This window comes from Hypomesus nipponensis, chromosome 11 (assembly GCF_054491055.1).
Source record: "Hypomesus nipponensis isolate SF chromosome 11, ASM5449105v1, whole genome shotgun sequence".
Classification (NCBI taxonomy): Eukaryota; Metazoa; Chordata; class Actinopteri; order Osmeriformes; family Osmeridae; genus Hypomesus; species Hypomesus nipponensis.
In genome coordinates this window covers 7,111,587-7,135,285 of record NC_140371.1, presented here as the reverse complement: position 1 = coordinate 7,135,285, position 23,699 = coordinate 7,111,587, and the positions used below count along the sequence as shown (strand labels likewise).

General features: G+C 39.5%; 1 protein-coding gene across 4 annotated transcripts; it reads right to left on the bottom strand.

Annotated features, from left to right (window-relative positions):
• Positions 1 to 7,070: 7,070 nt before the first annotated feature.
• Positions 7,071 to 22,577, bottom strand: LOC146267949 (uncharacterized). 4 transcript variants are annotated; one of them, XR_014768930.1, is made up of 13 exons: positions 21,543 to 22,577; positions 21,074 to 21,446; positions 20,792 to 21,003; positions 20,493 to 20,665; positions 20,228 to 20,329; positions 19,902 to 19,982; positions 19,026 to 19,802; positions 18,786 to 18,903; positions 18,455 to 18,565; positions 17,998 to 18,128; positions 17,665 to 17,853; positions 17,392 to 17,553; positions 7,071 to 7,875 (listed from the first exon to the last, which is right to left on the bottom strand). XR_014768930.1 is itself a non-coding variant. In XM_084710292.1 (13 exons), exons 9-13 carry the CDS (start codon positions 19,236 to 19,238, stop codon positions 7,862 to 7,864), a joined length of 696 nt encoding a protein of 231 aa, XP_084566418.1. In that variant the 5' UTR covers positions 19,239 to 19,373; positions 19,499 to 19,550; positions 19,624 to 19,802; positions 19,902 to 19,982; positions 20,228 to 20,329; positions 20,493 to 20,665; positions 20,792 to 21,003; positions 21,074 to 21,446; positions 21,543 to 22,577; the 3' UTR covers positions 7,071 to 7,861. The 4 variants fall into 4 exon arrangements, 2 of the variants coding, with proteins under 2 accessions (XP_084566418.1, XP_084566417.1); XR_014768929.1 differs by having other exon boundaries at positions 17,998 to 18,124; XM_084710292.1 differs by lacking the exons at positions 17,998 to 18,128; positions 18,455 to 18,565 and having other exon boundaries at positions 19,026 to 19,373; positions 19,499 to 19,550; positions 19,624 to 19,802.
• Positions 22,578 to 23,699: the final 1,122 nt, after the last annotated feature.

Sequence of the window (23,699 nt, the reverse complement as noted above, 5' to 3'; positions counted from 1 at the left end):
ACAGCATTCTCACAATTGTTTTTCAACTTCTCAGTTCTTCCGCCGTTTTTTGGCCTTTAACTAGTCCTGCATACTTTCACCGATTCCTACAATTTTGGATGTGGTTGCTAGGTAAATGTTGTTTATTCTCTCTTCCCAGCTAGTTAGCGATCACAGCTGCGCCATCACCATGGCAACCAAACAAACAAGCACCATGAAAGCAGAATTGGGTAAACGTTGTTTTTCAGACCGCACAGATACATAAAGGATATCTATGGTTTCGGCAGAGTCTTGGGTCTCGGAAAATATCCTTATTTTTGGGATTGGACGTACAGTTTTGCGTCTAGGTTAACTTGTTTGAGGTGTGGATTCTGGCTACATCTCTCATAATCGAGCCTTTCCAATGAAAGACTAGCCTGGTTCAATAACTAAAGATAAGGTTATAACCAGTGGCGGTTCTACATTGAATTACACCCAGGGCGAGATGCCCCCCCCCTCCCCCCTCCCCTGACAAAAAAAAACACAATTCTGGAAAAGGTTATATTTTATTTGAACAACATAAGAGAAAGAGAACATTTCTCAATTGGACAAATCCTTCATTAGAAGGTTTTTAAAACACACTTAAGGGAATCCAGTTATTGAACTATTGCAATTACAACAGGAAACACACTTTTTAAGGTGCTCCAACTCCAACATTGCCAAAAGACAATGAACACAATTCTGCACAAAATATGACAGTATAAGTTATCAGAACTTAAATAAATATACACTATATATATATATATATATATATATACACATATGCCAATCAGATATATACAAAAATTAACAATAGCAAAGAGAAACAATAATATAAAATATTAATAATTATATACAAATGGCACATATCCTTCCTCACACAAATGTCAAAACACAATAAAGAGAATCGAATTATTGCACTAAGAACAAAAACACAAACTAAAACCTGACTTTTCTGGCCTTTCTTGATGCAAAACCTTCAATGATGTCATCGTATGAAATCTGTTCCCCTAATGAGTGATTGATGCTGATGACGGTAAGGCTAGTGAGCCGTTCCAGGGACATGGTTGACCTCAGGTATGACTTGATCAACTTTAGTTTTGAAAAGCTCCTCTTTGCTTGAGCCACTGTGACTGGCAGAGTAAGTGCGATCCTGAGAGCAGTCCAATAGTTGGGGTAGATCTCCGATAGATCCTTGTCATGCATAAAAGTGATAGGAGGCTCATGGTCTTTGATGGCAGGTCAGGAAAGTTATTTATTTCCTGCACAAGCTCTCTACTCTCTCTCTCTACTGTCCAAATCAGAGTGCCCCTTAAAGTGCAGTGTTGTGCCTAGTGCTTCGCATTGCTCTGTCAGCTCCTCTTGTGCAAGACTTGGGAAATTTGTCAAAACCCCAAATTTCATTCCCACATTTTCCATTGTAGAAAATCTCTCCTTGATGGCTGACGTGGCTGCATCAACAACAACGTTGAAGAATCCAACCTCCAACTTCCTAACGGTGCGTTCACACTGCTGACTTTTTTACCGCTTAGCACCGCCGGCCTTCCCACGGTGCACCACGCTCGGGGGCGTGCCAGACAGATTCATTCAGAGCTGTAGTTCTCTTAAATCACTGTTGTAGTTCTATAATGTCATGTGCAGACAAAATACAACTTTTACACACATTAAGCAAGAATCCGACACGCTTTCTAGATCTGACATGATCTTATCTTCAGCACACAATAGTTATCTTTTTCCACACTTTTTTTAGGCCGAGTGAAAGATTAAATGCCACCCGCACTCTATGTAACGGGTCTTTTTCCGGCTGGAAAAAAAGATGCATCAGACATAAACGTTGACATGTGTAACCTTTTATTATATTACTCGAAATCTGTGCAAATCATTTGCTAGATTATGACTTGCCTCTACACATTTACTGTATGGATAGCGAGTGGCCGCCAGCCAGCATTTCAGCGTTGAATGTCAATCGTGTGCCGGGTGAGCTAGCTAGACTATGCAGCTAGCACAGAAGAAAGTTACGTAATGTGAAGAAACTGAATTAAAGTACAAAATACAACACACCAAGGAGGCCGACAACCTCAGCAACCCTGCGCCAGGCATATTTTTTTTTGTTTACGTCGCTGTAATCTAACATAGACGTATCATACAATACTGGGTATGAAGACACACATACGATGAGTTGCTCTTCCATCTTGAAAATTGTCAAACCTAGAAATGTTTACCATTACCAACAGTCGCTACGTTACAAGAAACAAGAAACCAACCCAATTGGCCATCGCTGGCGTTTTCACACTCCTCATTTACATAAAGTTCAGAAAATCCAACTTTCGCCGCCCCGCTCGCCTTCCCACAATGCCCTACGCGAGCGTCGCCGCCCCGCTCACCTTCCCACAATGCCCTACGCGGGCGTCAACGCCTGGTTTCATTGAAAATAAATGGGAAGCCGACGCCCTGCTCTGCCCGCCCCGCTGCAGTGTGAACGCACCGTTAGTGCATCACTGAAAGGCTCATCATATGATTCGTATGAGAACTGGCACTTTGTGGACCTCAGCCTTTTTTGCTTCAAAACAGCCTCCACATTCACACGTCTTTGTCCGCCATCTGTGCAGTCACGAAGCCATTTGTCCTGTAGCTCTGGAGACCTCGCTCAGTCTTTTTCAAAAGACTCACAGCTAGGTCCACATGCATATCCGGAGACTGCATGAGTTTGCTGGCATGCTGTATTGCAGATAGCATGTCAACAACCGTGCAGATGCTGAAGCGGTACGACCCCACCTCCTCAGACAAGGACTGGGCCTCAACCTTTATAGCAGGGTCTTTGGTGTGGTCTCTCACCTCAATTAAAGCCTCTCTCACGGCAGCTCCCTGGTACCTCATGGGCTCGATGCTCTTGACCTTGCTCTCCCACCTTGTTTCTGCCCACATCTTTAAGGTGATGCTCACATGCTTCTTCAGTATGGCCCATCTTTGGGTGGAGGCTGAAAATAATGTGTATAGCTTTTGCAGGACACCAAAGTAACTCATTGCATCAACTGATCCCTTAGCAGCATCACACATAACTAAATTCAATGTATGTGCCCCACATGGCACAAACAGAGCTCGGGGATTCTTTTCTAAGAGCCTGGCTTGAACTCCCTTATTCTTGCCTTTCATGTTTGCCCCGTTGTCATATGACTGTCCTCTGCAGTCTTCAAAAGGAATTCCCAACTACTCTAGTCTTGACAGGATCATGGATGCCAATTGCTGGCCTGTGGACTCCTCTGCTTCCAAAAATCCCATAAAATGTTCCCTGATATGGGGCTTCTCCGTCAGTGACACCACTCTGATGACCACCGACAACTGTTCTGTGTGGCTTATATCTGGGGTGCAGTCCAGAATGACAGAAAAAAACTTTGCCTGGTTGATTTCATCCACTATAGCAGATATGATTTTGCCGCTCAACAAATCAATCAGCTCATTCTGCACATGATGGCCTAGGTAGCTGATGTGACTTGCTATTCCTCTTTTGACACGGTTAAGGTGATCTTCCATAATGGGATCAAACCTGGTTTCTGTGTGTCCCCTTAGAGCCAAATTTCGAACTGCCAGTGACTGCACAATAGCAATGAAACGTGTCAGCACTGCTCTCCATCTTACCCTCTCAGCCTCCAGAAGTGCCATCTCCAGTTTGTCTATAGTTTCCCCACTTTTTAACCTCACTGACAGTTCCTTCCATGCTTTCATGGAATCGAGGTGTTCTGCGCTGTTTTCGTGTGATGTGAGGTATTCGCTCGCATGTTTCCAATTTGACATTCCTGTATTTGTCAAATTAATTTGCCTCTTAGGAAACAATTTGCAGCAGAAGCAAAAGAGGCTGTTGTTCTTTGTTGAATAAATAAGCCAACTTCTTTCCATCTTTTCACCACTGACTAATGTTTTGTGAAAATATTGGTGGTGGCAACTTCTCCCATCACTCTCATTCCTACAGAAAACATAACCAGGTGGCACCTTACTTGGTCCTCTGCGAACCAGCTCAGTCCGAATCCTGTCAGTCAGATGTGAGGGCCAGTTAGCAGGGTCTGTTGACAGAGGCTGATCCTCAGCAGTGGGGCTCAGTGGGGGTTCTGCTCCAGGCATTTCTATCAGACAGCATATTGGCACATTACTTAAAGCAAATAGCAGTGGAACATAACACATAGGCCAACGCAGAAATTATCAAAATATTAAAATTACATTAACTTGCAGTTGTCTTGTAGCCTCCCCACAAACACACACACACATACATACAGACATGTGCAAAAACCCACCTGAAGGCTCATGCTGGGAAGAAGTAGAGGCAAAGAGGTCTTCATTCTCAATATCTGATTTTTGTGGAGATATTTGTGTAACTGAGGACATAGATGGTAGCTCATCCTGAAGGGTTGAGACTATTCAAGGAGAGGCCTGTGTAGCTGATGAGGTAGATGGCTCATCCTGACCAGTGGCAGAGGATGCTCCAAAATATTTTAAAAGTGCCCCTGAAATTGCAACTGAAATCATAAGGCTGTTATGGTAAGACCGATTTTGTTCTATACAGCTAAAACAGCCTGGGGTCAAATTGACACCAAACATAATAGGAGGGTTACATAAACATGCCCTTACACGCTAAATGTCTGTTATTACATGCTATATTAATATAACTTTTAGGGAGGAACACTTTTAGTTATGACGTTAAACTATACTTTGTCACTAAATATAGTTGTAGCAAATAGCAAATGTTCGTCTTTGAAACTACCTACAGATTGGAAAATTCCGTTGGCTAATTACAGTGCCTAACCTAAATAATGAAAATAAATAATAACTGAACTTGTAACAGTTTTGTTGCAAAGTACACTATTATGGTGAAATGTTATCTCGTGTTTGTTGAGTTAAAACCGAAATATTGTTGTTGCATAGCAAGTATCATAGCAAATAGGCTAACAAATGTAAAAGTTAGCCTATACCCACCAATTAACATTAGCCCTTCATTCATGACATGGATACCGTAATAATCGTACAGAGACATATTTGCATACCTTTATCTTTTTCTCGTTTCTCCTCTTCTTCTTTTCTTTTCGAAATTGGGCACCTGATGGCTTACTTGACCTTTTCCTGTCCATCTTATTTGTGTCAACAGATTACCCATCCCCCCAACACTGTCACTCACGACCAGAAGTCGAGACTAAACCAATTCACCTTGGTGACCACAATCGTTTTGTGTTACATATTTTTATTAGCCATTTCACACAATAAAAAAACAACAAAAATGTGCAGGAACTCTAGGCCTATATTTATAATATTATGAGTGAAATGTGCGTTATTTGGAAGAAAGTCGAGGTGCAACTGACTTTATCCCACTAATTTCGAGTATTGCACTATACAGTGGACCCCCCCCCCCCCTTGTCCGTTCCATTTGGGAGACCCAGTCAGGTGAGCTGTCTGTCCCCCTCCCCTTTTTTCACACAGCTTCTGTGCACGGCACCTTCTCAGCAAGCAGGGGTGCCTGCAGCTGCCTGAAGGGGGCGCCAATTTGGCAATTCCACACACAGTGAAACAATAGAAAAGAGAAAACCGCTTCGCGGGGCAGAGATTATTTATTTATTTATTTTGTGCTCGTGCGCCCCCCACGTGACATGAGAAAATGCCGCCCCAGGGCGGCTGCCCGGTCCGCCCGTACCTAAAACCGCCCCTGGTTATAACGAGCACAGTATCACACAAGATACTTGTTTCTGTAAGTTAAACTAAATGAACGTCAGAGGAATTTGTTTGACAATTTAGTTTAATATCAGAAAGAGAGCAGCCTCTGCTCAATCATAAAAATCAAGAAGGAGCTAAATTTTTCATGTATTAAATACTGTCACAATTCAAAATTGGCTGAATATATTTGAAAAAGCTGAATCATTTGGGAATAGCTGAATGTCTTGTGATCATTTTAAAGGTTGAATGGTGTTTCTGGCTGAAAGTATGCTGAATTAGTTAAATTTGAAAGAGGACGAAGCTTTTTAATGATTTGACAGGATTTACCATTACTTTTAATGGGAGAATAATATGCAAAAAAAACTTAATTCTTTAAAAAAGTATAAAAGTGAGAAATACCAAAAGTCATAGCCATCATCTCCTGAAGGAGCTGAACGTTTTGATACAAGCAAGGACTAGTTAAAGGCCAAAAAACGGCGGAAAAACTCAGAAGTTGTAAAACAATTGTGAGAATGCTCTCACAATAATATATATGTGAGATAACAATATATAATATATGTGGTGTGCTTCGCCGAAGGCGAATTACATTCAACCGCTTTCCCTTTCCTGGCTGTATATGTATAATGCTGTGCAAAGCGCAGCCTCACTTTGTATTTTTCTCTCTATTTTAACAACCTACTATACAACACTTTGTTACTTTTGTCTAATTATCTACTCAGCAAATTTACAAGCATTAAATTCTGGCCAATGGTGTTATCTATTGCTATTCCAGCGATATGCGCGGTTTCCTATCTAACAAAGTACTTTGATTCTCTTTTCACCAAGGGAGTCTGCCGGCTCTATCCGAGAGTTAAACTCACTCTCTGGGCAACAATTGTACTCCCGTACTGCCCTCTGTCGTCCTTTGATAAACTCTCAAAAGACAATATATTTATTACATACTATGTTTTCCTTTGATAAACTGTTGTCAGGAAACAATGTATATTAAACTACTCTCTACACCTAGCCGACCTGCGGTCTCCGTCTATGAGCCTCGAGAGCGCTCACAAATCACACATTTGCCTTCCAGTGCTCAGTGGCAGATAACTCCAAGTCAAGCGATCAGCAAGGGTTAAATCACAAAGTATATTAATATCTATTCTCTGCATTTTGCTGCTATAGCCAGCCAAATTAAGCCCAGAGCGAATATTAGACAACCTAGAAGCCAGCAAATTATAGCCGAGCGAGACATATTCAATCATTACCTTTCCGCACCACTGGTCCTATCCCTTTTGTCCCTGTTTGTAGTCGCCAATTGATGAAGTTAAAATTCAAAGTACAAAGTCTAAGACTTTGATCAAAAATTCTCTAAGTTTGAAACAGCACAAGAAATCCGACAGTTTGATGCAAAGAGTTTTATTAGAATCCAAAAAGGCAGGGTGATTAAAAAAAAAACGTGAGTGTGATTCTGCAGAACCAGACTGAAGAAATTCTCTCCAAACACATAGGTCTTTTATATCAAAACCTTATCAGTTCTCTAAGTTTACTATCGGTACAATATTTGTTTTGTCACAATTCATTTTACTTCTTATTGGATCTCTCTCTCTGAGAGATTCAGATTGCAGGTGCGTAGAGAATTCATCTATTTTTTGTAGACCTATTTTCACCCTGGCCAGTTACACTGGGCTCCGGCCTCATTACTGCTGGGTCTTGTAGTTTTTCTTATGATAGGAACTTGCTCACATAGATTTATCTCACATCCATCCACAATCATCCAGATTAACACTTTTGGGTTTAAATTTCCTTCTATATTTTAGGGAAATACTAAACAGTCAACAATTTTGCATCAGGCTTTTTCAATAGTGTAACATATAAAGGTATAAGAAATAACATATAAATATATAAAGTGTATAACTATACAAGTATAAAAGTGATTAAATGGCATTCTTCATCATATAATCCATACTCATTCATCTTCATAGTTACAACAGTGTGATATTATTCCACTTCAGACGCATGCCTGACACACATTAGGTAAATGTCCCAGCCAAAACTGACTCAATGTGCAGTAGGTTCTACATCCATGCGCAGCTCCGCAATGGTGGCCTGATCTAATGGGCAGTCGATGTCTGGGACTACAACTCCATTATCTGGATCCTCTTCAAATCCTGTGGCATCCCGGTCAATGTCATCAACCTCCATTTCCTAAAATGGAGAACAGATTATTAGAAATACTTCAATTTTTAAAACCCAAATCAAATGGGTTCCAGGATCTGTTATTTCAGTGTCCTGACAGGGTTTATTGTAATTAGGCCTTTAAGGCTGGGTTGCACCAACAAGGATTAACTCTTAAAGGTTTAAACCATGTTTGTCTTTTAATCCAGTTGCACCAAACTTTAAACCTAGTTCAACTTTAGTTTACAATTAACCCTGGGTAAATCTAACCCCTTGGCAATCTCTGTTTAATTTCCCTTTACATCTAGATTAAAATCAAATCTGTTGCACCAGTCATTTTAAACCTAGTCTCAACCTGAATTAGCGCTTATATTTAAACCATCCCTGGAGGAGGTTTATCTCAGTTTTATTGACAACATGGCTGCATATCTTCGCTGGATGGGGTTAGAGGGTGATATGGAAGAATTCAAGTGGCACTGTGTAGATCTGAATAGTCAAGGGAAATGGTTTTAATACAATTTATTTAGATTATACAATTACAAATGATTAAACAAAGCTTTGCTGATCAGTCTCAACGAAGGAGTTGCCATCCACACAGGTCGTTCGTTAGAGTGATAAAGGACAATAAGGAAAGGCTCCCTTATATGAACAGATACCAGATGTTAATAATCAATCAATACAGCAGTCCCCAGCGCTCGTGATGACATTATCAAAGTTTTGTCTCCATACGGTAAACTGTCACAGAGACAAGGCCTCACGTCCGCTTTGGTGTGCTCTTTGTCAAAATTGTTTGTGCGTTAGTCGTGAACGGTTTGACTTATCGATAATATTCGAAATATTTTTTGACGCCATGGTCTGAAGATGATCTTTTACAATTTTCATAAAAATCGGAGCAACGGCCTAGGAGGAGTTAGAAAAAGTTGGCATTTCTTAAAATACAAATGACGGAAAATCCTTCGGGACGACAATGACACCATAGGGTTCAGTCGAATCGTCTGCATCTCAGGAATCCAATCATACCTCAATTAAGAAAAATGGTCTAACGGTTCAAAAGTTATGGCCCCCATTTCTACAGTAAATTATTACATAGAAATAAGAAAAATATGAAAGGCATTTCGAATGTATGAAATAATATGATCAAGAAAAACTTTTGATCAAGATAAAAATGTTGAGGACCATAAAGATGTGGTTCATAATTTCAATAAATGTTTTGTAAGTGTGGGACTTAAACTGGCAGAAAAAATCCCTGATCCTATAACAGCTGGAGCTCTGAGTGAAACATTTATCAGCAGAAATCCTTATTCAATGTTTCTCACTGCAGTGGGAGAAAGTGAGATTTTAGATATTGTCAGTAAATGTAAAAACAAAAGGTCAACTGACTGTGATGACATTTACACAACAATAATTAAGAAAGTAATTGAGAACATTATTCAGCCTCTGACTTACATCTGTAATCTGTCATTTCAAGTGGGTACATTTCAGAAAAGATGAAAATGGCAAAAGTCATTCCACTTCATAAATCTAGGGACAGACACCATTTCACAAATTATAAGCCTGTTTCTCAACTTCCAAAATGTTTGAAAAATTAAATAAACTAGAGAGGGTACAATTTCTGGGGAAACTGTGTACCCTGTGTGCTTGCTTACTTGCGTTGGTTGCAGGGTTCCGTATTTAAATTAAATTTCTGTATATTTTATATTAAAATGCATAGCCTACTTATTATTTATAAAGATTACATAGATTTAAAAGCATATTTGTTCTGCTCATTTACAACTCAAAATACTAAGAGTGAAGAGTAGAATGAAATAGTTGTCTTCTCATTTCCCCTGCAAGAGGGAATAGTGATCAGCAACCTCATAGTAGAATCAAAACAAATATATTTGGCAGACCGGTGTTCAAATAGTAACATCTGCTAACTGAAAATATGCCCCCAAAAACGTAAATAAGCTTGACATTTATTTAGGGGAAAATCACTCATTCATAAGAATGTCAGTGGTAGCGATCATTGTCAGTAACAAGGCAAAATGCGATATAGCCCTGCTGTGTGGAGAAGCTGCCCCGGTAAATTGTAGGCTACAACTACTACTAAACTGTCTTGGTAGCGATTGCGTTGGTTGAATTCGATTTAACGTTACTTCAGTTGTACGGTCTAGGCTGAAATGAATTATTTTCATGAACAGATTGAAGTTTAGGCAGTGGCAATGGAGTTCAGGTTAGTAGTCACTAACATGTGCCGCCGTTTGACTTCCTACGTAGGCTACTGTAAACAGCTGTGATGTTTTTTTTAGCTACTAGACTACTGTAGGCTACAGTACAGCGTTGCAGTGAGCTACACTGGTTTGAAACCACAGGTAATTTAAATTTTACCAACAAATCGTTTACTTGTAATCTAATGTTAAAATAAATCCTACAACAAAAATGTATTTGTGAGGAATGTTTATTTTAACGATTGAAAACAGATGCATTATAGACCGCTGTAGTATGTGTTGCCCGAGCAACAGAGGATAATGTCATGATGCTAATGCTTCAGTGAAATAGTAGACTACTGTTTCGGAAAGTAGATGTAACTACTTCCTTATATCAGCTTATATTGTACATTACACTTCACAATTGTGTTTCATATCACAAAGTAAAATGGGTAAATAGTTATCACCCTGGCCTCTTTGCTTTGCACGCGATATTTTGTGACGTTAGTGACGTTAGTAGCGTCAGTGACTGTGGCTAGCAAGTTAGCCACCGTTAGCTTCACTTTTGCCAGAAAAACTTAATAAAAACCTAAACCGTGCAACGGAACATAAATCCCAATAGAACCAACGCAATCGCGACCAAGACAAACTTTTTGACATCGACGTTGTCTATGTAGGCCAAATATTGACTGAGCCTTAGGGTCGCGAAAATAAACAATAATAATAATAATAAATATATATGTGAGATAACAATGGTTTGTGCTCGCCGAAGGCAAGCACACCCCAATTAGAACAAACCAACCGCATAGTTACGTACAGTATACTAATTTCAAACGCGTCTCACAGAAGCACAACCCAGTATCACATAATCTAATATTTCGTGACAGGTTCATGAAATTGGCACTTTTTTCATGTCTATGCCACGTTTTTTCAACCAGTGCATTTCAATTGAGAGAATATTTCGTGACCTCTGCACGTTTTAATTAACCAATTCATTTCAATGGAGCAACACAATGGTGACATTTTTTCTTGTACATTTAAGGCTTTGTTCAAATTTTTAAGCGATAAAAAACTAGTTCATAAAATAACTTGCCGTGTTCTTTTTTTTAAGAGGTAGGTGAAATAGGCTACGTTGCCTATAGTTAAATATTATGAACTCCACGCCACTACATCTCGGAGATTTGCCTAATCCTGACAGTTTTCCACTCCCTCACACCTCACTTGAATCAGGAATCAGAAATGAGAAAGGGTTTTAATCGCCATGAAAGTTTGCACAGACAAGGAATTTGCTTTGGCAGGAAGGTGCATACATTCAACATAGGAATCTTAAAAATGTATATATGAGATCGAACTATACTAAAGGTACATAGACTAGCAATGCTTAGAAAATAAAATATGCACTAACATATACAGTTGCCCTAATTTACAGTAGGCCTATAAAAATACAAGTATTACAAAAAAATACCCCAAAAATATTAGGCTCCATTTATTAGAATAACATGCTAGCCTTACCTATTAAAGCCTACTACTTAACTGATCCGTGCTTTTACTTATCCTTTACCACCCGTATTAAACCGATCTTCCTATTTATAACCAAGAAAGGACTTAACAATAACGGAGAAAAGATAGAAGATGTCAACTATGTCATTCATAATGGAACGAGGCCTGGACAAGGAGCGCACGCAACCTGGCACGCGACCTGACTGGTTTTCCTGGCTACTATCTACCGCACAATTTTAACCTTCAGTGGGACTTCATCCCCTTCCTGGTAAGTAGCATATAAATGAACCTGCTCGTTTTCTCATGTGAAGTCTACGTTTGATGAAGTTGCTAGCCATAATTCCTCTGTTTATCAACAAAACATAGAAGCCCAACTGTATTGCAATTTTTGCAAATGTAATAAAAGAAAAGAAAAGAACGGCAGTATAAACATTTAAGAACAGGAGGCATATTAGCTAGCTAAAGCTAGCATTGTACAGTGCATGCGTTGGCCAGCCTGCCAGATTTGAGCGGGCTCAGCTAGCGTTAGCTGAGCTAGTAAATGTATCTACCAATTTCCTGCTTGCAGGACTCGAAATTTAGCAAGATGAGCACCAGTAGTAGTCTGTAATATCAGGCAGAATAGTTGACATAATTTCAGATGGGCTGGTTAGACTACGAAAATCAATGTCTTCTATAACTACTTCTATAATGCTCTTGTTCACTTCTTTTTGTAACCTTCTGTAGCAGCTCCATTAAACCCATTTGCCCTTCTCCACAACCTACTACCTGTTTGTTATCAAACCAAGCCAAAGGCTCTTTTAAGAACCACATCTTTCTTTCTTATTCTATTACTCTCTCTATCTCTCTCTCATTCTGTCCTCTCTGACTGTGTCAGTTTTCAGTATTTTAAATGGCAGGAGGATCTATAAAAAAGAGCTGCCATTTTTGCAAAGCCTCAATGTTTTGTGCTCAAAAAATATGTGGCAGCTGTAAGCAGCCAAGGCCAAAAGAAGCCTTTTAAATGTGAAGTGTTAACCCCGCGTTCCATCCTTAATGAATGCTCTCAGGACTGAATGAGCAATATAAGGGAGGTATATGCAGTCTTGTGTGAAGGTAAAACCTATTTTAATTAATCTAATAATCAGTGAACCAACAGCAGTTGATGTTGCATTGTTCCCCTGGTATCAGCAGGCCAGATATTACAAAGCACACATAGCTGTTTCACATTCAGTCTAGCAAGTTTTAGATTCCTAGATAGAATGTATTAACTTTATGACAGTCATACACAGTACAAACATGAAACTCACACGAATACACTTCAAATTAAATTAAGTATGTTTTCCTCCTCATAGGGCATATCGGAGATTTTTGTGGACTGGCAGCCTTGCCCAGTGTGTTATGTACTCATTTTAGATGATTCTTTGTATCATGCGTGATGCTTGATCTAAGTAATCGTTGGATTGGATCATTTTATTGACTCGGTTCTTTGAATCTCAACCCTGAGGACAGGGTTAAAAACCACTGTCTTAGTGTATCTAAACTAGCATAGATTACACATTAGTGTGGCAGATACAATTTTAAAAGAAACTAATGCATCATCATGTTACACAGTTTGTATGATTTGAAATTGTCATTTATTATAAAACTAGCATTTAATTATCTCTGCAAACAATTACACTGCACTGAACTATAAGTAAAGTACAACAAATAAAAAATAAAATAAAAAATAATTATTACTATTAATATTATTATTAATACTATTATTAGTATTAATAAATCCCATGGATTTGGTACTTTTAAAGGTGTTTCAAGTAGTCGTTTTGGGTCAGTGGTGGAATGTTTGTTTGCCCCATAGGGCCACTAGGGTTGGGGCGTAACACTTATGAACAAATATCTTTTTTTCTGTTTCCTCTTCTTAGCCTACACAGGTCATGTGAAAAATGACTTCAGCATATTTACTTTATTTTCAGTGGAGAGGAGTGGCCCGAGTCCTGGCAGCCGAAGGCGACCATACAACCTGTCACATCAATATGAATAAATAAAAATCCATTCTTTCTCCTTGTATTCATCTTAGCTACAATATGTTGAATAGGATGTGTGCAGGGTTGGGTTTTTTTCAGTAGGTTTATTGATACCAACAAAGTCTCATCAGGAACAGGAAGTTATATTAAGAATTAAATTTGACATACCGGTCTTTAAATGATCTCTTTCTACATCTGTATTTCTGACCAAAATGTAACCAGTGCTTCGGCGTGGAACAACCTGGATGCCTGCAGCAAATGTAGGTTTGTATGGCGAGTCTCTGAAGCAAGCATCTACTGAGGGCCTGTATCAATTAACGAAGATTCTATTGATCAAGGGAATGATCTGCGCTACCAAAACTACTTTCTATTTATTCATTTAACGTATTATATGTTTCACTTTCTCTTGTTATTTCTTCTATATCCTGGAGAAAACCATTACCGGTTCATACGGACCATTCAAATATGGAAAACATTCTCATGATTCCTGACTACAACAAACAGCTCTTTATAACTCGAGACAACTATCGTCTCAATATTGACCAAACACGTTAATATCGATTAGTGACCGTGAAATCCGAGTCTGGATGATGACCTAAAATGATAAGCGTAGATACAAACAGGTGCGTTCGACATGGACTGCATGACTTCATGCAGCGCTGCAGGTGGCTGCAGCCGACTCCCTTGAATCTGAGAATGCCATTGGCTGCTTCAAGTCTGCGGCGCTGCATGATGCCAGTCCAAGTCGAACGCACCTAATGAATGGGAAGCTGTAGCCAAATGGGGAATGCTGAGTTAGCTGAAAGCTAATGATAGCTAACTGTCGTTCTTTAAACAAACGAGATTCCAAACAATTGTAAAACGGAGTAATCGGATAGTTTCTAATAATATGTGTTTAATTATGCGAAATTACACATGATGACAAACCAAACTGGTTAAATATAGCTACGAACTTATCTTGCCATACAGTACACCATGATATGAGTAGGCCTAGCCTACACAAAAAAATTAAGTGATGAATGGGCCATCATGTTTGTCCATGTATCTTTGCGGTAAAATTGGACATTTGCTTAAAAAATGTTAAGTAAAGTAGGCCTAACTAGTAGCAAAGTTACTTTTCAAATGCAGAAACTAATAAAGTAGTTACAATTTTCAGAAGTAACTAGTAACCTGTAACTCGTTACTTTTTCAGAGTAGCTATCCCAACATTGCGCTCCACTTAACTAAAATGATTACCATAGTTAATTTACATGGACCACAAATATGGCGCATATTAGGGGTAAAACATTGGCGGGGTCAGAGAATGTCTAATATAGAGAGAACTGCCACTCTCGGGAAACTTCCGGGTTCTGAACTGGTTGAAGTTCCATGTGAGGGTGCTAATGAGCGAGTGCAAAATGAATGGAGGTCTATGGAGCTATACCCCTCAAAATCCACGATATAATTTTTCGTCTAGTAATCTGAATTCTGAATTCGAAAGGGGAGGCAAGAAAATACACACTGCTGGCTGTTAGATTTTTTTAAAGTCATCTTTCTGTTCTAAAAAGCTTTTGAAAATGTAATTGACGTCATACACATCGTACGACCAGAGCTACTGCTTTACGGCAAGCTCTGGTCACTTACTTTTTTCTCTCAGGGCATCGACAACACAGCTGACAGGTTAGGCTCTTCCTGTCAATGCACATGCTAGAAAGAGTTTTGGCTTGCTAATGTTGTTGCTAATGTTGCTGCTTATGTTGCTAATGCTCTGACATTCTGATTCCACTTCGGATGCCATCAAGCAAGAGCTCTGGTCGTATCAGTTCTTCACTAACCAATCAGCATTCATTAGCAGAATGCTAGCGTATTATAGGCAACAACGACTCACCCTGTAAGAAATCAAAAGGACATAAGTACTCGTTCATTCAACTTTCGACCTATAATCTATGTTGAACATGCAAAAACTACAATCAAATCGGAGATTTCTCAACGACAATCAGGCAAAAGAGACAAATGTAGCCGTTCAGCTCCAGAGACTCCCATTCAACATGCACTCGCTCGCGATCACCCCCAGTGGAACTCTGGTGGAACTGCAACCAAATTCGGTACAATGGGGCTTAATAGGCAGTGGCAAGGCTCTCCTTAAACAGGCTCTGGCGGGGTCCTGGGAAATGTAGTTCAATTTTCCTTTCTATTTAAAAACTCATTTTTTGAGAAGATCTTTGTCCTCAGTTACATTTAAATCACTCAATATGACAAATATACATTCATTGGTCTTATATGAAAGACAAAATGTATCAGTACTCGAAAAGTCAACATTTGACTGTATTTACATTTACTTAACATTATTTTACATCATAATCTTTGAACATGGTTCCAGTATGATGTGAAGAGGGTCAATATTGGTCTAAATACAAAATCCCAGGCTGATACTAGCCTCAGCTAAAAAAACCTAATTTAATTTAATTTCAGGAAATTACCTTTTGTAGGTGGCGCTGTTGATACCCTGTAGGGGCTAGGATTATGGAATTGAAAGAAACTGTTTATCTAACCCCAGTTATTAACTCTACCAAGCCAGAACTATGTGCCATGAAGGGAACCCTAACCCTAATTACCCCAATTAGGGTTATATGGCTTTAAAGGTCACCCTGACATGGGTTCAAAGGTCAATATATCAGATAAGGGTTGACAGAAATGTGTCAAACTTACATAAATTAACTTAAAAGCTAAGACCTTTCCACAAATGGGTTCAATTTCGTTGTACGACAAAATCTTTTTTTAATCCAAAACTGCCATTGCAGTGAGGCGTCTTTCCAAGTAGGCTATAGATTCAAAGACCATTCATAATCTAAATAGACTACATCAGTGATCAAAGTCAAATTATATTTTCGTGGCACATAGTCCTGGTTTAGCACAAACAATATCAGGGTACAGACCCACTTGTGTATTTGTTTATCCCCAAACTTAAAAGATGATAATTAGCTCTGCATAAGACATGGTCTAAACAGACCACACTGTCAAATTATGGTTAGGGGTTTGTTGTCCTTGGTGGTAGCCTACATGTTCATGGTTCATAATAGATTATAATATAATGGAGGTGTTGAAGAGGTAATCAATATTACATTCCCTTGTTGGCAATGGAGTAGTATTCTAAATTAGATGGGATGCATCGAGGTATTAGACTTAATGCAGCGCCAGCGGCACCGACTGTAGCAGGCGTTTGAGTGATTGTGGTTTATAAAGTTATTTTCTGAAGCTAAATCATGCAGTACCAGGATTGAGAAATTCTGCATTAAATTAGCCTGGCTGCCAGCCCAACTTCTCCCCGCCCACAAAAAAATTTGGTCGGGAAGTTGGGTCTGGAGGGTCTCGTATTGGGAACAACTACATAAAACCAGGATCTGGGCGGACCAATGAAATTGCCAGGGCGGGCTTTATACGATGATGGACAAATGATCAACAGTAACGTAATCAACAACGTCACGAAAGAGCCCTTGGGTTGAATTTGTTTTCAACAAACATTGACATATTACGTTGCTCTGATTGGTTGTAGGTCTATCCAATTGAACGTAGAGGCATTTGTTTTACGAGTTTGGTTGAAACACGCCCCGTAGTCACAGCCCAACGGAGAGTTTTCAGACTCATCAATCGCCAAGCAGAAAGACCCTGTAGGTTGACCTACAGCTGCCTTGTAGTACTGGCGAACCAGCCGCAATCTTCTTCTGACAGTCTTAGTTGCAGTGGACAACGTAGTCCATTATTTTCCTCCCCAAACAATTTAAAATGTAGCAAGACAATATGCAGAACCTCATTTAAGTGTCTCAATGTATGTCAAATCTGCAGATTTTTTCCCCTAAACTTATATTGCTCATTATTACCCTCTTCTGCAATCTTTGTACTGAGGACAGAGGACAGTTTTTTCAGCCAGGTGCAGTGTTGGGTCATCTCACAGACCAGGATCGTCCTCTCCTCTTGCAGGCGTGTGGTCAGCATATGTTGATCATGCATCCTCTTTTTCGTTGCAATGGACACGAGTGATTCTAAATAATTTAATAAATAAGTACATCTGTTGTTTTGTAATTTCTGTAGACTGTAGAGATACAAGTGAAACGTTGATACCTTTAGGGACACACTTCTAAAAAGACACATACCATTGCACAGCACCCCCCATGGCCATAGCAGTGACTCTGCACTCGATCCAGCCAGCGACCCCTCTAACACAGCCACATTGATGATGACATCTTCAGGTACCATGCCATTGTATTTTGAGACCTGCTCAAAAAGCCGCCTTTTATCCTCTGCCAACCTAGAGCGTAAGCGATGACGAAGCTTGTTGCTGTCTGTAAAACATCAGAAGAGTTCTGACTGGTGTGAGAAAATGTTATCTTTATGAAATGATCTGTAATGTAATTGTATTATGTTCTTCATAATTCATACATTTACATTTAGTCATTTAGCAGATGCTCTTATCCAGAGCGACTTACAGTAAGTACAGGGACATTCCCCCGAGGCAAGTAGGGTGAAGTGCCTTGCACAACGTCATTTGGCACGGCGGGGAATCAATCCAGCAACCTTTTGATTACAAGCCCGACTCCCTCACCGCTCAGCCATCTATCTTTTTAAAGAACAGAATGCCCACATACCATTCTGACGGTAGAGTCTTTGTTTTCGTGCATGCACACTCATATGAAGCCCCTCAATGGACTGCTGCAGAGCCTGAAGGTCAGGGTTTGTGGTACTGGTTTGCCAGTACATCACATAGAAATAAGTATGTGATGAAAAAGCACTCGGTGAATGTTGTCTATTTCACAGTAGTAATTCTGTATGTTGTGTACTTTTATGTGTAGTTAACCTTGAACAGTCAGTAACAAAGTGTAGGGCTGCTACCTAGAACACAGATTATGCCTCAAAAAGGGCTCACGGGAGGGGTGCCATCCTTACCGCTTACTGCCCAATCCTGAACATCAGCAACCCACTCCAGTGCCAACTGGTCGGAGCAATGTAGCTCTGCTCGGACAGTTTTGCTGCCTCAACCACAGCCCTTTGACAAGTCTGTTTTATAATAATAATTATTAAATATTACTATTCAATTGTGGGATTTCTTTGGAACCACCATATAGATTTCCTTACAGAAGTGGACACATACACAAAATACAATAAGACAGCTAACATGAATACCTTCACATATCTTGTGGAAAGGGCCTGGTGAAGTGTAATGTAATAGCAATCTAAGAAGAGAACAGATACTCAATTAGTCGTAAAAGTAGCCAACCTGATTTGGACATGTATTTGGTTGTCAGGGCGCAATGGGAGAGGAAACTGTTGACTTGTTCAACTTCTTCACCGGCGGTTGTGCCTGCTCCGCTCTGGTTCCTTCCACTCCATTTGATCTGATTGGGGTAACAATGACAATGTTGGGGAACTAAATACTATGAACATTTACATTTTGGTTGAATGTGCTCAATCTACTTCCTTTATAATGTAATGTAGCAAAATGTTAACAGATACATACCTCACACTTAGTGGCATGGGCTCTAGCATGCATGATGCTGAGGAAGGGCTTCGTATCAAGGAGCCCCTGGAGAGATGACACAACACCAGCCACCTTTTCTAGGTAGGGCCAGTATTTGCAAGCAACGTCCATTGCAAAGAACCTGATGTTTTCGGTGGCATGTAGCTCTTTCTGTAGATACAGTGGGTATGCCAATATCTCCCCCCTGTACATGCTGAGGCCTTTCAGCAAATATCCGTGGCGACACACAGCCACCTCAACACCTTCCTCATCCAGCTTGTTGGCCCTCCTGGAAGTCTCCCTTGCAGCTGTCCACTGTGAGGCACCATACGTGCCCCTCCCTTGAGTCTGTGAAGACAATTCATAAACAAATACATTCAATAACAATTAAATCTAAAACTTTGTATTAGCTTAACACGTGTTTGGTAAAAACTTTTTACAGCACTGTGGATGAGGTCAACAAAACTTGCCACCTCTCTGTCCTTCGCAAAGAACAGCCCATCAAAAAATGCAGCTTCATCAGAACTAGAGAAAAAACAATCATGTAAATTGCGTTGAGTTGTAATTGAAATGTATTTTAATTAGATACCAAACTCACCTTCCTTATCGCTGAAAGCGGTAAAGCTTACGGTTACCATCCACTGACACGGCAACTGTTTGTGGTGTGCAGGCTGGACAGGTGAAGGGGGTCACACAGCAGAGCTGCTCTTTCTGAAAGGAACAGTACACAAACTCCAGAAAGCTCCGCTGCAGTGCATCCCCGTTGATTTGACCAGACTGAAATATAATAAATAAATAAAATTACAGAAATTCACAACAAGAAAATACAAAAAACAAACATAAAATGGCTGATATGCTTTTCTCTTTTACACTTACTCTTCCAGCACGCTGTTTGCGATGTTCAAGCAATTTTGTGAAGGCCTGCCTGGACAAGCCTGGAGAGATCCCCTTCAGCTCCTGGAATGAGTTTAGGAGGTCAACAGAGTATAGGGTCTGTGAAATTGTTGTAGCTGGCCAATAACCACTTTTGATCAGGTCCCTGACTTCTGGGGTCCACTTTTGCATACAGATATTGCACAAATACACAGGTTTATGCAAGTCATAACGTCCTGGTGAAAAATTTGTAAATAATGTAAACATTCTATACTTTGTGTACATACACTAACTAAAGAATGTTAAATGAGGGGAATTTCTTGCTTTACCATTTATGGTAATGACGATTACTGCTCTTCCAGCCAACACAGTGACGCAATTTTTGACACAGGAACACAATTTAAGAGCAGGCACTGTGGGTAAAATGCAAGCTGGAAAAAATATTTTATAAACACGTATATTCAACTAATCATGCAGACGGAACACAGAAACATACTGTACCAGGACCAGTTAAGTTCACATTTGCTCTTCAACTGATAATCAAAAATAACCAATTCAAAATCTTAGTATTATAACAGGGTAAAAGAAGCGTACCTTGCTCTTGGGTGGTGTAGTGCCCAGCTTCACCAATAGCTAGATAGGTGGATGGAGGAATGGTTCTGAAGAATCCATCTACCACACTGTCTCAGTTGTGGAGTGGCCATCTTTTATGAATGTGGACATCACATGCCTCACAAAGCCACTCCTCAGGAAGACAATCTCTGCACCTAAGAAAGGAAAACAAGGTTTATTAGCTAGCTATTTTAGTGTTTCAGTTGTCAGAATAAAATGGAGGTGCAAACTACTTTTTACTCCCAAAGACGTAGCTAGAAAATGCAAACAAGTGGTCCAACCGTATGACAGCAGTCTCCTGGCAGATGTAGCACAGTTCCTGGCCAACATCTTCTGAGTCCAGAAGACATTTCAGGTGAAATAGCCGAGCTTCTTCCCAATGCTCTTGACTGTCAGGTGACATGAAGGCAAAGATGAAATGGTTTGTGGGGACTCCGTTGGCATTGCAACTGGGCAAGACTTCAACATTCCGAAAGTTTCTCCATGTTTCGGTCTATAGAAGAAATGGTTTAAATTAGCCATGTTGGACAAATTAAGATTCGAATCTGTAGAGACAATATTACCAAATTCTTCTTGAGTTTGGAGCTTTGGAGAGGATTCCTCTGCACTGGAAGGAGTTCCTGTGAAACAAGACATGAGAGAATAAATAAAACAGATTTTAGATGTCAGATTTTTGTATTGTATTTAGACCGAATTTACGTTCAGTGATTCTCAAAAGGTTACGCCACAGTGTCAGACTATTATCTTTCCTAAGTGTGATAAATAGAGGTAAATTCAGACTGGCATATGAAACATTTGTATGAATAAAGAACACCAATCAGTAGTTGAGCCCTGCCTTCGCCCACCACATCTTCCCCTAGGCTTGCCTCGTGGACCAACTACACATCCCCTTTTAATCGGTGGAGTAGCCTCTCCGGATGCTCCATTACTCCGTTTCTGTGAAAAATATAGTTTGACTGTGATCCTTGAAATGCTACTGTATAATGGTACGGTATAGCAACCTAAATGTAGGATTATTGTAAAAGCACTAACCCTCGCATCACTTAAAAAATGTTTAAGCTTGATGGAGAGCGCAGTGAGTCTGCCCCCTTGGTTGAGATTATCTGATGGACGTTGGGACGCCATCATTGGACAGACAGACACAGAAAGAGAGAGATAGAGAGAGCAATAGAATAAGAAAGAAAGATGTGGTTCTTAAAAGAGCCTTTGGGTTGGTTTGGTAACAAACAGGTAGTAGGTTTTGGAGAAGGGAAAATGGGTTTAATGGAGCTGCAACAGAAGGTTAAAAAAAGAAGTGAACAAGAGCATATAGAAGTAGTTATAGAAGACATTGATTTTCGTAGTCTAACCAGCCCATCTGAAATTATGTCAACTATTCTGCCTGATATTACAGACTACTACTGGTGCTCATCTTGCTAAATTTCGAGTCCTTTGCAATTGCAATACAGTTGGGCTTCTATGTTTTGTTGATAAACAGAGGAATTATGGCTAGCAACTTCATCAAACGTAGACTTCACATGAGAAAACGAGCAGGTTCATTTATATGCTACTTACCAGGAAGGGGATGAAGTCGCACTGAAGGTTAAAATTGTGCGGTAGATAGTAGCCAGGAAAACCAGTCAGGTCGCGTGCCAGGTTGCGTGCGCTCCTTGTCCAGGCCTCGTTCCATTATGAATGACATAGTTGACATCTTCTATCTTTTCTCCGTTATTGTTAAGTCCTTTCTTGGTTATAAATAGGAAGATCGGTTTAATACGGGTGGTAAAGGATAAGTAAAAGCACGGATCAGTTAAGTAGTAGGCTTTAATAGGTAAGGCTAGCATGTTATTCTAATAAATGGAGCCTAATATTTTTTGGGTATTTTTTTGTAATACTTGTATTTTTATAGGCCTACTGTAAATTAGGGCAACTGTATATGTTAGTGCATATTTTATTTTCTAAGCATTGCTAGTCTATGTACCTTTAGTATAGTTAGATCTCATATACACATTTTTTAGATTCCTATGTTGAATGTATGCACCTTCCTGCCAAAGCAAATTCCTTGTCTCTGCAAACTTTCATGGCGATTAAAACCCTTTCTCATTTCTGATTCTGATTCCTGATTCAAGTAAGGTGTGAGGGAGTGGAAAACTGTCAGGATTAGGCAAATCTCCGAGATGTAGTGGCGTGGAGTTCATAATATTTAACTATGGGCAACGTAGCCTATTTCACCTACCTCTTTAAAAAAAGAACACGGCAAGTTATTTTATGAACTAGTTTTTTATCGCTTAAAAATTTGAACAAAACCTTAAATGTACACGAAAAAATGCTCCATTGAAATGAATTGGTTAATTAAAACGTGCCGAGGTCACGAAATATTCTCTCCATTGAAATGCACTGGTTGAAAAAACGTGGCATAGTCACGAAAAAAGTGCCAATTTCATGAACCTGTCACGAAATATTAGATTATTTTTCGTGACTGGTTCACGAAATTATGTGATACTGGGTTGAGAAGCAAGTATAATGCTAAAGGTTTTAAGGCTTGCTAGCCTGTACTGTCTGTACAAAGAGAATTCCTTAGCTCAGCTAGCTCAGCTAGATTAGGTCCTGTTTACAACAGTATAAAAGTATTCAGTTATCATACGAATACAAACAAATACATTTTTTGTACTGCCGTTGTAGGCTGTTATTACTCACTGTCAAATGTAACAATGAAAATCTGGTGACCTGGTGCAGCCAGAACAACCTAGAGCTCAATGCTCTCAAGACAATGAGCCTCCTCAACAAGGCCAAAGCTCACACTGACTGAATGTCCTTAAAAACTTTTTGCACTACACTCAACTCCTGTAATATTTGTATTTTATATTGTAAATTGGCAACTTATATTCTACTTTACTGTATATTTTATTTTAATTGTATTCCACTTAGTATTGCTAGTTTATGTATCCTTAGTATAGTTAGACCACATATTTAAAATTAAGATTCCTATATGTTTACTGTATGCACCTTCCTGCCAAAGCAAATTCCTTGTCTGTGCAAACTTTCATGGCGAATAAATCCCATTCTGATTCTGATTGACTTTATGAAAAGTTGTACACATTTCAACAAAAGGCACCTGATATAGCTAAATGACCAGCTAACCAAACCCAAACTTTCCTTATCTTATCCCTATTTTTTTATGTCTCTGTTTTTGTTTAACACTATGCTTAA